Source organism: Solanum lycopersicum, chromosome 3 (assembly GCF_036512215.1).
Source record: "Solanum lycopersicum chromosome 3, SLM_r2.1".
In the NCBI taxonomy this organism is placed as follows: domain Eukaryota; kingdom Viridiplantae; phylum Streptophyta; class Magnoliopsida; order Solanales; family Solanaceae; genus Solanum; species Solanum lycopersicum.
In genome coordinates this window covers 9,552,336-9,569,425 of record NC_090802.1, presented here as the reverse complement: position 1 = coordinate 9,569,425, position 17,090 = coordinate 9,552,336, and the positions used below count along the sequence as shown (strand labels likewise).

The window sequence follows — 17,090 nt, the reverse complement described above, 5'->3', positions numbered from 1 at the left end:
TCTTCAAAATAATATTTTCTGTTTCTTTTTCTACTTTTATAAAGAAGTAGAAATTTTAGCTTTTTTCCAATAATCGAAAAATTATTTCTATTTTCATCTAAAATCAATTTTAAGGATATGTCAAACACTTATTTTTTAAAAAAAATAAAGAAAAATAAAACTCTTACAAAAACACTTTTGACCTACCAACAGCAATGCCAAACATTATCTTAAGACGGAACCTTTTTTTTTGAATAAAAAGAATCAAAATTTATGGTGTAAAAAAGTTATAAATATTTGTGTGATTAAAATGATTTTTAAAATAATGAAATTAAATTAATGCAAATATATGTATGCCGGCTTGGTAAAGTTCTTGGGTATTAATGGAAAACTATATGCTTAATAATAGAACATAGCCTATAAGTTCCCTTGCCAGGTAGATATGTCCAATATCTACCGCTTAATGTCAAACAAATAGGCCAAACAGAAGAAGAAAAAAAAACGTTTTCCAACTATCATATTAAATTCAATAAATCAATATTCAAGTATAGAGCATTTTGAATTCATTATTGAGAAATAACTCTAAATTGATAAGTTACAAATAATGAAAAGATTAAATACCTTTACAATACTACAATAATGATATAAGATTTTTAAAAAAAAGTTACCTCTTTTTCTTTAGATTATATTATACAAATATTAATTATCCAAACAACTTAGGAGCATAACATGTGACAGCCAGTATGTAAGTTACCATTTCTATCAAATTACAACATGTGACATATAGTAGTAGTTAGTAGGTAAGTGCTTAAATGTAGCGTCCTTTATTTTTCAATCATGTTAATAAAATTTACACTCTTAATCTCCTAAGTTTGGCTCCTTAGGAAATATCATCAAGCAATAAATATGTAAATTGTTTATTTATTCTCAATCTAAGCATATTTACGTTTTGCACTCGATGAATATGTGCTCAAAATTCAATTTTTATTCGCTATTAAATTTTGACAAAATGTCTTTTGCAACTTGGGGGGTAACTTGGTAATTTTAATTAACATGGAATGACATTATTGGTCAACAGAAATTCTATTGTTAGACTCTAGTATATTTTTATTGAATGTTATGACTAAATTATCCAAAATTTTCTTAAATAGCTTTTTTGTCACTACTTCCTTATTTTACTTTTCTATTTCCTTTCACTAACACGTTGATATTTCAAAAAAAATTCATGGAAAAGGAAATTATATTTTTACTGGATGGTTATATAAAAAAATATTACTATACATCATATTAATAACTCTTAGAATTATATAAACGCTACATAAGTTAGGCTAAAGGAAATAACGTATATTATTTAAAATGCCATAAAAATAGTACAAATCACAAAAATAATCTTACAAATTTAAAATATACATACAAATTTTAAGTGACTCTCAAAAATCTGTTTGTGCTGCATAAATTGAAATAGAAGGAGCAACATACATTATTCAAAAATTACATATAAGATAAGATAAATTTCAAACTAACTTAAAATATTTGATTGAACCTCAAAAATTTATCACTGTCATATGAGTTGAGATAGAATAAGTGACATTCATTATTTGAAAATGACATAAAAAGTATTATAAATCATAATAATTTACAATTTTAAAATTTAAAAGTCATATAAGAAATTAGGTCTACTCTTAAATTATATCAGTGTAATATAAATTGAGACATAGGTAGTAACATATATTTATTTAAAAGTTGTGGTTGCTCCCTCTGTTTCAATTTATGTGACACTTTTTATTTTTTTGAGATTCAAACAATTTAAGTTTAACCGACAATTTTTTCATAAAATCTTCAAAATTAAATAAAGTTATATATTTGTAAACTACGTAAAAAGTAGATAATTTAAAATGTTTAAAAAAATTTCCATGAAAAAATAGATTTATTCAATTTTTGAAATCTGAAAAGTGGCACATAAGATAAGACGAAAGAAATATAAATTACTATAATTAACAACTTAAAATATCTAAAAATCATATTAAAAAATTGAAAAATCTTACGAAATTATTTATATTACATAATTAAAATAACGGAAAAGGACACAAAATACCCTTGAAGTATTGAAAATGGTACAAAATTACCTTTCATCCACCTATTGGCTCCAAAATACCCTTGTCATCCACCTTTTGGTTCAAAATTGACGACCTTTTAAATTGTTTTAAAATTAAACTCTTTAAATATTTTTTAAAATACTTTGCGTTCAACTATTGGTTATAATTTAATTTATTAATGTAATTTATAAAGCAACCCACTACCCACTCAATACTAACTAAATCCCACTTATTTAATAATCCAATTATAATATCAAAATTGTCATAAACACTACTAAAACACGATGAAATTATAGATTCCTGAAAATGACATCCTAAATTATTCGAGTCCGAATCGAAGCCCCAATTAAGTTTTAAGTTGAGCCGCTTATTTAGAATGACACTTTCTTTCAAGATTGAATTAGAAATTTATGATTAAAGGTAAAGAAGTAATACATCTCGGATTAATTAATGCACTTTTTTAACATATAATTTTATAAATATTTATGCTTTGTTTTAAAACCTTTAATATATTATTTTGAAAAAAAGTTACCTATGATGTAACGTCACATAATTGAGACGTAAGAATAATTAAGATGAACATAGTCAGACTTTTAAGTTTATCGGTAATTTTTATTTAGACACTTGAATGTATGATAATTTACTTCTATAGATAATTTCGCCTCAAATTTTTAAAAACACTCAATTGACATTAGTTTTTCTGTTGTTGCATTAATAATGTGACGGGTTTATTAATTTAGAGGAGTTTAATTAGTAATGGATGGGTAATAGATTGATTTATAAATTATACTAATAAGTTAAATTATAAAACGTCATGTATTTTAAAAATATTTAAATAGTTTAAATATAAAACCGTTAAATAAGTGTTAATTTTGAACCAAAAAGTGAATGACAAGGGTATTTTGGACCTAATAGGTGGGTAGGAAGGATATTTTGGAGTCAATAGGTGGATGAACGCTAATTTTATACCATTTCCAATACTTTGAGGATATTTTAGACTCTTTTCCGTTAAAATAAAGAAACTATATATATTGGGCCTCTGCTAGCGCAGCCCATATTTTCTAGTAACAATAGAAAACGCAGAATTACAAATGTGAAAAAATTTACAAAAAATATTATTTTTAATCATTTTAAAAAAGAAAATAAAAGAGTATGAATTTAAAGGTAAAATATTTTGGAAGATTACTGGTTATAGGCTATACAAAAACGTTCTTAAGTTCATGCTCCATAATTTTAATATTTAAATATAAAAATATAAAATTAAATAAATGATATTAATATATGAATACCGAAAATCGAGAAGAATAAACTATTTTCATTAAATTTGGAGAGAACATTTTTGAAAACTTATTCGCCTTACTGTGGTTGTTACAGTGGCGTAGTTATGTATAAAATAAAATTTTAAAATTACATATATAATATCGGATTGGTTTGATATTGTTTTTTTTTGTTAAAATCAAATCAACCCACATATATTCGACTTTTTTTTCAATAACAAATCAAATCAAACCAAATCACTAGTCGAATTTTTCTTTTTTGCGATTTTGCCTCGATTTGCAATTTAGTTTGATTTTCAATTCGATTCTATACACTCATAAATGTAATGATATTTCTCTGATATATAAAAGCATTCCATCAAGAATAAAATGAGATGTGTAAAATAACTACGGATATAGAAGTGTATCATTTTGTAACATTCTGCTTCTGGGACACAAACTGTGGATCAACATGCTTTCTGTGCAGAGAGGGACCATAAACATGTAATATATTATTGATTTAGAACCCGTAACTTAAAAGTATTAGAATTATGAATTCATAAACTTAAAATTGTGAGTCCGTCTCTACATAAAGACCTTATTTTCTTGGACAGACTCGATAATTACAGTGGCGATAATGAAATGTAATTTTCTCTCAACATTGAAGCAATAGTTTCGGAACACTTAAAAAACAACTTCCAAGTTCTTCATTCAACAAATGACCTCTTTGCTTCTTGCAGTGCCAAGTTTATGAAGCCCTCTTTCCTCTTTTAGATGATTGTGTGGAGACATCTTACTTCTTCACAGCGCTAGCAAATCTTGCAGGGCTGAATCGGCTAAGATCAACTATGCTAGCACGTCCATCCAAAATGAGTTCGGCCATAGCTGCACCAGTGGCAGGACCATTGAGAATTCCCCAACAGCTATGTCCAGTGGCGACATAACAGCCTTCTACACCAGGAACTTCTCCGATAATTGGCACATCATCTTCGCTGCAAGGTAAGATGCATGCTTGTTCAGCCTTCACAGTCGCTTCCCCTTCAACTAAATGGCTTGACACACTAGAAGCCACTCTCTTAAGCGTGTTTATTGATTCGGGAACTGGAGTTATCTGCTCTGGATCGTCTGGAACCTCTGCTTGAGCTGACATTCCACATATATAAACTTCCCCTGAAGAACATGTAAAACAGAACATTCTAACACAATCAAGTCCTTGTTTTGTATACGAAAACAAGACACATGTTTCGTTCATTTTGGAAATAAAATTTAAAAAAGAAACACACTTTCACTTCAATATCACTGAAAACAGAACCAAGCAATAATTGGCAGGGAACATTCTCCGTCTTACAACATGGTGATAATTTTTACCCGTTGTATTACATGGATACGAACTCAAAAATGGACGCATACATCGTGATTATCACCATCAAACAATAGCATACATGTAGGCTACTTAAGCTTTAGAGAACTAGAGAAGAATGAAATGAACGTGGAACAAAACATTGTTTTTTGGCAACAGAGCCAACCAACTAATAGCACACGATTACAATGATAGCCTGACAAATGAATGCACTATTATACACACATATGAAGGAACTAGCTCACCATTGTCTCAGATAGTTAAGTTAAATTACCTTTTCCTATTATATATGAATGACAAGTTTAGACAACATCACTATATATTTTTAAAAAAATTGTCAAACGCAAGTCGGTCTATATTAAGCTAATACACTACTTTGTTGTGCCAAATAAAATTGAGAGATCATTCTTTGAATATAAATTGCCAGAGGCGGATTCCACAATTTAAACTTAACGGGTTCAACTTTTAAAATTCTCATCATTGAGCTCATTGTAGCGCTAAAATTATGAATATAAATCTAATATTTATTGAGATTTTTACATATATATATTTATACTTCCTGTCGAAAGCACCAAAAAGAAAAAAGGCTACATCTGCCTCTGCAAATTGTAATACACGTCGGAATGCTTAGTAGAGTGTATAGGATAACGTTGAATTAGATATATTAGTAATGCTTACATTAGTTATTAAGATACCATTTCTTTAACATTGTTTGAATTTGGTATATTAAAAATAACAGACATTGAATAATTTATAAAAAAAATATTATTTACAAAAGAAAACCTCCACAGATATAGTGAAAGTGAAAAGGACCTAGAATAGAAAAGATTTTGAGGGACAGTTATATCTTTAAACATGCTTTGAAATTTTTGCATTATACATACCATAATATCAAATAAATTGTATTAGGTATACATTGGGTGCTTTATTTTTTCTAATGCAACTGTAATTGATTGAAGGGAAATTACATGAAAAAATAAATATATACTAGTTAATTAGCTATCATAGCTATAATTCAAATTATTTACGACAGACATCTTGATTTTAGTTGTAATTACGTAGCATGTCCTCTATTATAAATATACAAATACAAATTATATACATATATATACAATTATACGACAGATATACAAATACAATCAACCTTTGTCTACTCTCTACTTTTTCTAGCTTCTCTCCTCTCTCTTTCAATCTAACTCGCCATATATACACATACATATGTGTATACATACAATTATCTGATAAATATACATAAACATTTCGTCTCTCTGTCCTCTCTCGCTTGCCTATCTCATCCTTCATCCAATTTCGCTCGTCTCTCTCCTCCCTCTCTCAATCTCACTCGTCAAATACAAATTAAATATATATAATTATTTGACAGATATACATATACAATTCGCCTCTCTGCACTCTCTTCCCCTCTTGCTTGCCTCTCTTAATCTCGCTCGTCTCTCTTCTCGGCCTAACATGTAGCTACAAATAGTTATTAACAAACTATTACTCCCTCTGTCCCTATGACACACATATTAAGACACCAATTTTATTCTTAACTTAAAAGATTATGCCACTCTCCAAATATAATAAATGTATTTTCTGATTCCAAAAAGCATGCATTACAACTTAGTAGTTCTAGAAATTTTCTAGAATTGAATAAGGAAATATTAGAAAAAAAAATTATTTTTCTTTCTTGATTTGTTAAAATAGACAAGTAAATAACGACATATATAAAAAAAAAATATAGACAAATAAATAGGTAAATAGGTACGGAGTGAGTATTACATAACATAAAAATGGATAGGATAGTACCTGTCGGACGAGGATATACTTCCGGGTCCATGGGCTTTCCACCTTGGGCTGGATAATAAGTGAGAAAGAGTGCATGTGGCGTGATCCTATTGGCTTCTTTCGGTTCCAGTACAATACTATGGGCTTTAATTCCATAAACCCTAAAAAGCGAGCCCAAAATAGAAAACCTCTTACTCCAAGGCCCAACTGCCAACACAATTGCTGCAGCATCAATCTCTCTTCCATCTTCTAGTACAACTCCTCTCGTTTTTCCCTCCGCCATTTCCACTCTCTCCACTTTACCAATCACAAGCTCAACTCCATAATCCTCCATCGCTTTTGACAGTAGCCTTTTCGTAAACATCTCTGGATGGACTTGGGCCGTACTGTCAGTTGATCCAATTGTTCGTGGGCTTTTAGCTGGGCCATCAACCCAAGACGGAATCGGCCCGGTTCGATTCGACGATGAAGATGATGATTCGGTGATGGAGACACTTAGAGTAGTGAGTGGACGATATCCGTAGGATTCTGATCCATTAAGCTCTTGAGCGAGTGAGCGGTGTAGATTGAAGCTGGCGCGTGCGAGAGACGCGACAGGACCGCCGTCGCACCAATCTAGAGCGAGGAAACCACCGGCTTTACCGGAGGCGGCGCAGGCGACGGAGGATTGTTCGATTAGAGTTACGGATGCGCCGTTTTTGGATAGGAAGTAGGCGGTGCAAACTCCGATTACTCCGCCGCCGCAGACAGCTACCTTTTTCGGTTGTGGATTGGTGTCCATTGGCTGTGACGATGAAGATCGTATTAGGAAGAATGACGGGGATTTTAGATGTGGGGAATTTTTGGGGACTGAAATGAACGGAAATGGAAGCAGAGGGGTTAACAACATTCTTTGATTTTGAATTAAAGGGACTTGTAAACTGACACGTGTTATGTGCTTCCGTAGCTACCAGAATTTGGGTAAGGAAGATAGCTTATGTTGGTTTTAATTTGAAAAATGACAAAAATGAATTCGATAGATCGTGAGAAAAAAATTTTCCCATGGATCCTCGTCTCAAAAATAATTCAAATCAACATATACAGACTCAAGCTAGTTGTTACTAAATATCAAGTCCTAACAAATCATTATAGTTAGCACAAGTAAAATGATAATTGAAGGGTAAAAATATCACTAATGATTATGAACTCAAAAAACAAATAGCTATTAGCGTAATATTATGACTAAGAAAACTTTTGTATGTATTAACTTTAGATAATTCATACTATCTAACTTTTGTATGCATTATCTTTAGATAATTCGGACTATCTAACTTTTGTATGCATTATCTTTAGATAATTCGTACAATATTTGCATTAATTATCTATATTATGGTGTTAGTAATCAAAAGAGATTTAATGCATATATTAGCATTTTAAAGATTCAGTTATCTTTTAAAATTACTTTTATATATTTTTCACCAAAATTGTGAATGATATTTATATAAATAATTTATTTTTACAATACATATTACTTTTTAATACACCTTTCAAAGAAAGAATAAAAAATAATATAAATATAACTAATATAAATATTACTAATACATTTTATTTAGCATTATCAAACAATTAGAATAAACTTTAACAGCCAAATTATTTTAAATAACTTAATATTTATCTATTATTTTCAATACAAAAATTCCTTAGAATACTAATGTATTCATTTTTGTCTTAATTATCAATCAAATCATAAAGGATATATTGATATATCAGCTGTGGCAGCATTATACAATCATAGCACAAAACCATACTAAGGAATCTTTTCATTTGCTGTAATTAGCATGGCCGATACAAGTAGCTTGAGGCGTAGCTAGCATGAAAAGTATAAATTTCGTAAAATTTAATAATTTTAATCCAAATCATAAACATATTAAAAATTTTAACTTGCATTCCAAAACCCCCTAGCTAACAAGAGAGCCTGCAAAGAATGGAACAAATAATAAATATTAGTAACAAAAATTCATGGTAACCCAAAAATTAATGTCACTATTGGTGATTGCCGGTGACAATTTTGTGTCCTAATCCAGGGCTAGGGCCAGCCTTAATTCCTCCAAGTGTTTGACTGTTTATAAATTTATGACCAACTTCAAGACTAGGTTCATCTTTAATATCACCCAGACTTAACCAATCAAATGATCCTTTTTTACTAGAGTTAGAGTCAGCTTCAGAATCAAGACCATGAATCTTCAAAATATTAAGAGCACGTGCTTCAGAAACCAAAAGATTAATCGAAGCAACCAAAAGAATTAGAAGTAAAATAAAATTCACAAATCTCACCATTATTTTAAATTACAAGCACAAAAATGATGTGTTTTTGTGTAATAAATTGATTATAAACTAATGATGATATATAAGCAATTTTATCGTATATAATTTTTAAAAAACTAATGTACAACGATAAATCTTGAGAAGAAACTAATTTATATTGTGTTGCTAGTTGAGTTTGTATTGTTGTTCTCTTTATTTGCCAATTTATAGTAGTTAACTAGTGGGCTAGCTTTTGACCAATCAAGATGGCTGATTGTTTATTCAAATTCAACGTGAGAGTTCAATGATGTTAGCTAGAAATGTTGTAGAATGTGGACTGAAGAGTCTAATTTTGGCAGCACACAGTGGCGTAACAATATTTAGTAAAAAGGTGATCAAACGATTATTTTTCATTAGAAAGATACTAATTAAAAGTATATAAATTAAAATTATTTAATATATATATATATATAATATTAAATTTGAAATACTTTTAATTAAATTTCTGACTTTGATTTTTTTATATATTTTTGTATGTTAGCTCTATTTCTAGGAGAAAAGACAGTTTCCTCAACTGTGACAAATTAGACTGATCAATTAATTAATTATTAATTTTGGAGATTGTTAGGTCTTGGTCAATTGATTCCATATGTAACAACCAAATAACTCCACGATCACCTTTGACATGACATGTTTAAAATTTAATTTATTTAATTTAGGGTGTGGGGTGGGGTGGGGAAACATAAATAAACGATTTAATTCCTTAAATGATCGCTCAAGTTAAGGAAACTGTTTTGAAATATCATTTATGTTTCATTTATGATCAAAATATCACTCAATTATCACTATTTTCCTTCTAATATACTTGACACTTCAAAAAAATAACCTCTCCTAGTTGGCATGAAATGTTATTAATTTTTTTTAACAATATACTAATTTAATTCATTAAACTCATTTAACTAAAATAATGATCATATTATTTTTAATTCTCTTTTACTAATTTATTAAGAATAATTTTCATACTTAAATCTTTTATCATAGTTAAACTTTTTATTTGTTTATGTTATGAAGAATACGTTTCTAAAACATACTACAATCTCATCAATTTTGAATACTCATAAACACATACATTCGAAAAAAATATTGATATATAAATCACTCATGAACGCTAATTTACTTCAATTAATCATAAATTGTATAATGAATCAATAATACTAAAAGTCAATTAATTATTAAAAAATAATTATTTGTGTGCTTTGAAATTCGTATATACTTACACTATCTTTTTAAAAAAGAAAATAATAAGTGAATAATATTTATAGAAAATAAATTTTTTATTTTTATTTATTAGTATATTAATATCATATAATATGTATATTAGTGAATTAAATTAGAAAATTTAATTAATTATTAGTTTATTTATTGATGTTTAATTGTATGAAAAGTTATAATATAATATAATATAATATAATATAATATAATATAATATAATATAGTATAGAATAAATGAATAAAAATAAAATTAAATAAGGTTAAATAATAATTTTCTCTTTCTTACCAATTTTTTTGTCAATCTTAAAAATTTATTTAAATACTTATATAAAACAATTTGCTTAAAATTTTCAAATAATTTGGTTAGGAATTTTAGAATTATCAGGTAAAGTGCACACAACAATTTTTTTATTAAATTTTATTTGGTGACAATAAATAAGCTACTAGACTTTATAAATTATTTTTCTTATAATCTTCATAAATTCTCATGTAATTTATATATTTATTTGTAGAGACATAAGTTTGTTGAATTAAATAGATCTATTATTTTTTTAAATGATGATTTAATGATAGAGCATATAAACTAGAACTTAAGGAAACTTTTGTGGCATTTAGTATTTCTAATGGATAAAAAATATAATATTATTAAATTTTTTTTCAAAAAAATAAATAAATATTGGAAGCATGAATTGCAAATACACAATTAGTATTATTGTGATAGTTAATTAACCTTTAATATTATTGATTTATTATACATGATTAATTCATATAAATTAGTGTTCATGTGAGTGATTTGTATATCAATATTTTTTTGAATGTATATGTCTATAAGTATCCAAAATTGATAAAATTATAGTAAATTTTTAAAATGTATTCTTCATAACATAAAAAAAAATAAAAGTTTAATTATGATAAAAGATTTCAGTATGAAAATTTATTCTTAATAAACTAATTAAAAAAAATTAAAAATAATATGACCATCATTTTAGTTAGATCTCCTATTTATTTATTTATTGAATTTTAGATTTTCTAAAAGGAAAAATAGTAGATTATCTCTTTTTCTAACAGATAAAAGAATCTAAAAATCAATATTCGATCGAACTGTCTTTTTTCCTTCGATCCGTGGAAAGATATACTCTGGGGTTTTCGATTTATTTATATGAAGTATGAAGGAAAGGGACCGTTTGGTCCTTGAAGAGTTCTTTCAAAACAAGGGATTGATTGAATTATTCAATGAATTAAATTAGTCTATTATTAAAAAAAGACTTTAATGACATGTCATGCCAACTAGGAGAGAGTGATGATTTTGAAGTGTCAAGTATATTTGGAGGAAAATAGTGATAGTTGAGTGATATTTTGTTCCTAAATGAAACATAAATGATATTTCAAGGCAATTCTTTTAACTTGAATGACCATTTAGGAAATTGACTCTTTAAGAAACCGAATAACTCTTATATATACTCTCTTCGTTCTGTTTTATTTGAGGTTGTTTGACTCGACACGGAGTTTTATAAAAAGACTTAAAAAATTTGTGATCCAAAAATAATAATACATTTCTATATTAAGTAACAATTTAACTATAATTTTTTTTTTAACTCTTAATGAAATGATTTACAACAACACAAATTCTATTATTCATTTTGGACGATAAATTTTAAAATTCTTTTTATCTTTTCTAAACTCCATGTCGAGTCAAACTACCTTATGCAGAGGCGAACCCACGTGTACAATTTTGAGTGCTCGAGCACCCATTTACCCCGACGGTAACTTTATATCTCTATATAGAAAATACTGAAAATTTTATATTAGATTTGCTTTAGCACTCATTGAAGTCATTTTTTGAGAGTGATGGTGCTCTTCATCGAGGGTTCGAACCCCTGCACAACATCTATTTTTTTTTAAAAAAGGCCAACAAAAATTCCTTGACTTCTTTTTAAAATTTTTGCTTATATCTCTTTTTGTTTTCCCACTTTCCTATTTTTTTTTTTGGTTGAAAAAGGCCAAGAAAAATTTCTTGACTTCTTTTAAAATTTTTTGCTTATATTTGTTTTTGTTTTTTCCACTTTCCCATTTTTGTATTTCATTTATTAATTAAATTATAAAAATATTAGTAGTAAACTTCTAAAAAAAAATTGGGTAGCAAGTGTTAAAAAAATTGAGCACCCACAATCATCGAATCTTGGATCAACCACTCTTACATGAAATGAGATGGAGGGAGTATTATTTTTTAATTTTATCCTATTCAATTTTTTGACTTTCACAATTCTCTCGATCTGCAATACACTCTTTTTTCATAACCACAATATCATTTATACTATTTACCGTTAAGAAATCATCATCAACTTAGATAATCTCCAAGACATTTCAAAGAAGAATCTACAATATTCAAGAGTTATAAAGAAATACAGGAAGAGCTTTAGAATGAGTATTTTAGATAGAAAAGTCTAGAGATGTTCTAGAAAAGGTGGTTTTAGAAATAGGAAGTTAGAAGAACATTCTAGAATATAGTAGCAAAATCCGTAGCTAGATTCTTCCATTACCACCTATAAATAGAGGTGGTCCATTTGAGTTGTAACCAAAAAAAAGAAAGAAAGAAAGAAATCAAGCAAGAAACAAAGTAACAAACCAAGTAAGAAAGTAAGAGAGCAAACAAAAGTGAGTGCTTTAGTAAAGAGTGTTGCTGAAGTAAGCAACATGCGTATCAAGATTGTAAGACTGAAGTGGGTCCTTACTTTGCTACAACAAAATTCAAGTTGCGAGAAATCGATAGTGTCTGTATTTTTCACGCCCCAAATATTCAACATTTACAATCGAAACTCGGAATTTGTTCAAAGCTAATTCTTCATCTGAAAATGAATTTTATGATAGAAACCTAACAATATCTCAATTTTAATTCAACACGCTGATGAAAGGACATAACTTGTAATTTTGTTGAAAAACTTTTTTCAAACGTAAAAACTTGTTAGAAAATTAATTTTAAAAATTTATTTTGTGAATTTTAATTTGTGTTATGCGTTTGATTGTCTTTTAAGGGTTTTTTGTTGTAGTAATTATAGATAAATCCATGACGTTATTCATATAAAAATCAAAATTAAATTTTGGTATTGCAAATAAAATATTTTGCAACAAAAATATTTATATTAAATGGGTTATTAGTGTAAAATCTTTTTTTTATTTGTATGCTGGTGTTACGGGAGATGGAGTGAATGCACTCAACTCAAAATCTCATCTCGGTAATACAATGACGCTGTTAAAATTGCTATTAGAATGCCTAAATCTCGAGCTCTTTTTAGGAGTCGAATCAATTAGATTTGACACAGAATTTAAGAAAAGGAAAAAACTCAATATGATATTGATTTTTTAGAAAAAACTCATTTAAATATCTGTTAAAAGTTTGGTTCATCTATTTCATCATCATTTAAGAAAAAAATTATCTATGTTATTATTTTTTAACTCTAATTTCGCAAAACCCACTTTTTACACTCCAAATAGCTCTTAACATTTTTAAATTGAGATTTTTGGGTCGAATGCACTCTTTTTGCATCATCATACATCATAGACTCTCCACTGATGATAAAGTTAGGAGGTTTGGTATTGACATTAATACTAATTGCAGTTGCTGTTTGTGTACACGTACAACACTAACATTGGAGACCGGACCACCTCTTCTATAATGGTTAATATCGAGACATTATCTTTAGTTGAGCTTCAAAAAATACGAATCTAAACTGATCAATTGTTAGATTATACACCTTATTTTTAGGCATTATTTTAGCGTGCAAATTGTCAAGTTCTAACAATTTATTTTATCCATTTATGGAATAATTATTTGAACTCGAAACAAAGCTATCAAAGAAAACTTAGGTGATAGAGGTATGTATGCTTCTTAAAATAATTCAGTAAAATCCGTACATAAATCACTTGAATTCAATACAAGAAATGATGTTTCCTGTCAAAGTTCATTGAAGTACTTGATTGGACATATGAAGCTTATTGATTTTGAGATCAATGTTTTTGCGAAGGGACAATAAAGGTAAAAATATTAGGAAAGTTCAACAAAACCTCAAATCATAAATATTATAACTAGACTAGTGCATGGCTTCTGTCATAAGTAACTAGTTATGACATTTATTATTTGTGGTTATGTCAAACTTTCCTAACAATTTTCATCTTTATGTTTCTTATGCAGAAATATCGATCACAAAAACAACAAGCTCCACCAGCTACTTCAGTGAACTTCAATAGAGAAAATCATTTCGACGTATTGAATTCAAGTGACTTATCTACAAATTCTAACTAATTATTTCAAGAAACATACATACCTCAACCACCTTACTTTTCTTTTATAGCTTTACCGAGTTCAAACGATTATTCGTTGAACGAATGAAATGATTGGGATGAATTGCTAGAGCTTGATAATTTCGATATTGAGATAATGTCAGAAAATCAAGGTGTTGATTCTAACAATTGGATAGATTACATTCATATTTTGGAAAGATCAACTAAAGATAATGTCTCCACAAGGTTGGTTTCACTATAGCAAAATACAATTCTGCTATTATTGTATTTGTTAAATTCTTGTACTCTTATTTAGACTAGATGCTCAATTACTGATTGATTTCAGGTCTTAGGGGATTATTTCATGGTCGTATTTATGTTGATAATTCCTCTTTATTCTCATTACTTTATGGATGTTTCTACTTATTGTTATTTTCTGATAGTTTTTTGCTTCTTGTTTTTTTACTGTAGATTATGCGTACCTATTGGTAGGATATAGTAGGTGTCATCATGATCTATGAAATTGGATCATGATAAGTTGATATTAGAGTTATGGGTTGTCTGACATCATTGGTATGAGAGAAAATGTTTAATAGAGTCGTGTGAATCGGCGTGGGACATCTAGTTTCCTATCTTCAAGAGGTAATAGGGTGCATTACCATAATCAATTCGATTTATAAGTCAAACAACTCATGTTGGCTAAATAATTATTATCAAAAATTCATGCACTGCTCGAGCTTGAAACAATGGAAACTTTGATTACAATCAGTAAAAAAGTTAAGTAGAGAAGACAACTTGTAGAATGCAAAGCTTGAATGGTTCTATTTCATCAGTGAAGTATATATACACATTAACTGGAAGTTTGCTAACTAACTATACACATTGAATACATGAGCCACCTAACTCTCTAACCAATTCTATAACTAACTATGTGAACTGTACAATATAACACATGAGCTGTAATTGTGCAATATAATACTTAATACCCCCTCAAGTTGGAGGTGAAGATAACAATTCCAACTTGTCAAGGATAGAGTGTTTGATTCCTGTTAAGGCTTTGGCCAATATGTCAGCCAACTGGTCTTGTGTAGCAATATGATGCAATGAGATAAGTCCTTATTGTAAGACATGTCTCACAAAGTGACAGTCTACCTCAATGTGTTTGGTTCTTTCGTGAAAAACAGGATTCTTGGCTGTGTAGAGAACACCCAATTCAGTAAGGAATAGGATTTGGATAGGGAACACCCAATTCAGTAAGCAGTCAACTTATCCAAACTAATTCACCTATAACTTTCCTGAGTGATCTGTATTCAACCTCTACTGATGATAGGGAGATAGTTTCTTGCTTCTTCGACTTCCAGCTTACTGGACTGCCCCCAAGTAATACTATAAATGCACTCACAGACTTCCTAGAATCTAGACATGAGGCCCAAATCTGAATCACAGTAGCCCTTCAAAGAACAATTTGCATCTTTGGACAAAAACAAACCCAATGTAGGATCAGACTTCAAGTATCTTACAAGGTGAAAAGCAGCCTGCAAATGTGGCTCTCTAGGGTCCTGCATGAACTGGATTAAGTGTTGAACACTAAAAGCAATATCCAACCTTGTGTTTGTAAAGAAGTTGAGTTTTCGAACTAACTTTCACTAGTAAGTACTATCACTCAGAACAGGACCTTCCTTAGCTCTCAACTTGGTTCTGGGATTAAAAAGGGAAGATAAGGAGCTCAGATGCAAACAGTCATACTCCTTTACTAAATCAAGTACAATTTTTTTTGCGAGACAATAATTCCATGATCTGTGTGAAGCACCTCCACTCCCAAGAATAGTAAATTAATCCCAAATCCTTAATCTTGAAATTTTTGTTTAGATAAACTTTCAAGTCTGCTATCTCATCAGCATCTGTACCTGTAAGGACTATATCATCAACATACACAGCCACATAAACTGCTAAAGTTATTGTCTTCTTGTAGAATAGAGAATAGTCATACATAGAGTGAGCATATCCCCTAGAACATAAAGCTTCAGTGAGCTTACCATACCATTGTCTACTATCCTGCTTGAGTCCATAAAGGGACTTGTTCAACTTGCATACCAAATTAGGAGACTGGACAAGAAGTACATGTGGTACTTCCATGTACACTTCCTCATATAGATAACCATGAAGGAAGACATTATTTATGTCCAGCTGATACATAGTCCACCCTTGTTTAACTTCTATGATCAATAAGGCCCTGACTGTAGTCATTTTCACTACAGGGGAGAAAGTCTCAATATAACAATGCCTGGTTGCTGTGTATAACCTTTGACAACAAGTCAAGCCTTGAGTCTTTCTATGCTTCCATCCGCCTTGTGTTTCACCTTGTAGACCCACCTGCATCCTCTAGCTTTCTTCCCAGGGGAAGTGGAACTAAATCCTAAGTGCAATTTGAGTGTAAGGCATCAAACTCTTGTGTCATGGCAATCTACCATACATGATCAATGACAACTTCTTCATATGAAGTTGGTTCCTTGTCAATAAAAAGATTTCTAACAATATCTTGACTAGCAGGAATTAGAGCACTATGAGCCAAGTGATGGTGATTGGATAAAAGAGCTTGAAGGGAAGGGGTAATGTTTGAGTTTTAAGGAACAGGTGGTTTAAGTGGAGGTATACAGTGAACATAATCATTCATATGTTTTGGAGGTTTGTGACATCTAGTTGATATTCTAGGCTCAGTTTGTGGGAAAACATGAGGTTGGTTAACAATTAAGGGTGCAGGTGGTACAGATGGGGAAGGCA

General features: G+C 29.5%; 2 protein-coding genes and 1 pseudogene across 2 annotated transcripts; 1 reads left to right on the top strand and 2 right to left on the bottom strand.

The window, feature by feature from the left end:
* The window catches only part of LOC138347814 (uncharacterized), a 42,916-nt pseudogene that overhangs the window by 15,170 nt on the left and 10,656 nt on the right, over positions 1-17,090 (top strand).
* Positions 3,824-7,817, bottom strand: LOC101246222 (D-amino-acid oxidase). Its single transcript, XM_004234610.5, has 2 exons — positions 6,498-7,817; positions 3,824-4,501 (listed from the first exon to the last, which is right to left on the bottom strand). The coding sequence occupies exons 1-2, from the start codon at positions 7,363-7,365 to the stop codon at positions 4,125-4,127; spliced, it is 1,245 nt and encodes a 414-aa protein (XP_004234658.1). The 5' UTR covers positions 7,366-7,817; the 3' UTR covers positions 3,824-4,124.
* Positions 8,432-8,922, bottom strand: LOC138347813 (uncharacterized). The gene has a single exon (XM_069296313.1). The coding sequence runs from the start codon at positions 8,790-8,792 to the stop codon at positions 8,499-8,501; it is 294 nt and encodes a 97-aa protein (XP_069152414.1). The 5' UTR covers positions 8,793-8,922; the 3' UTR covers positions 8,432-8,498.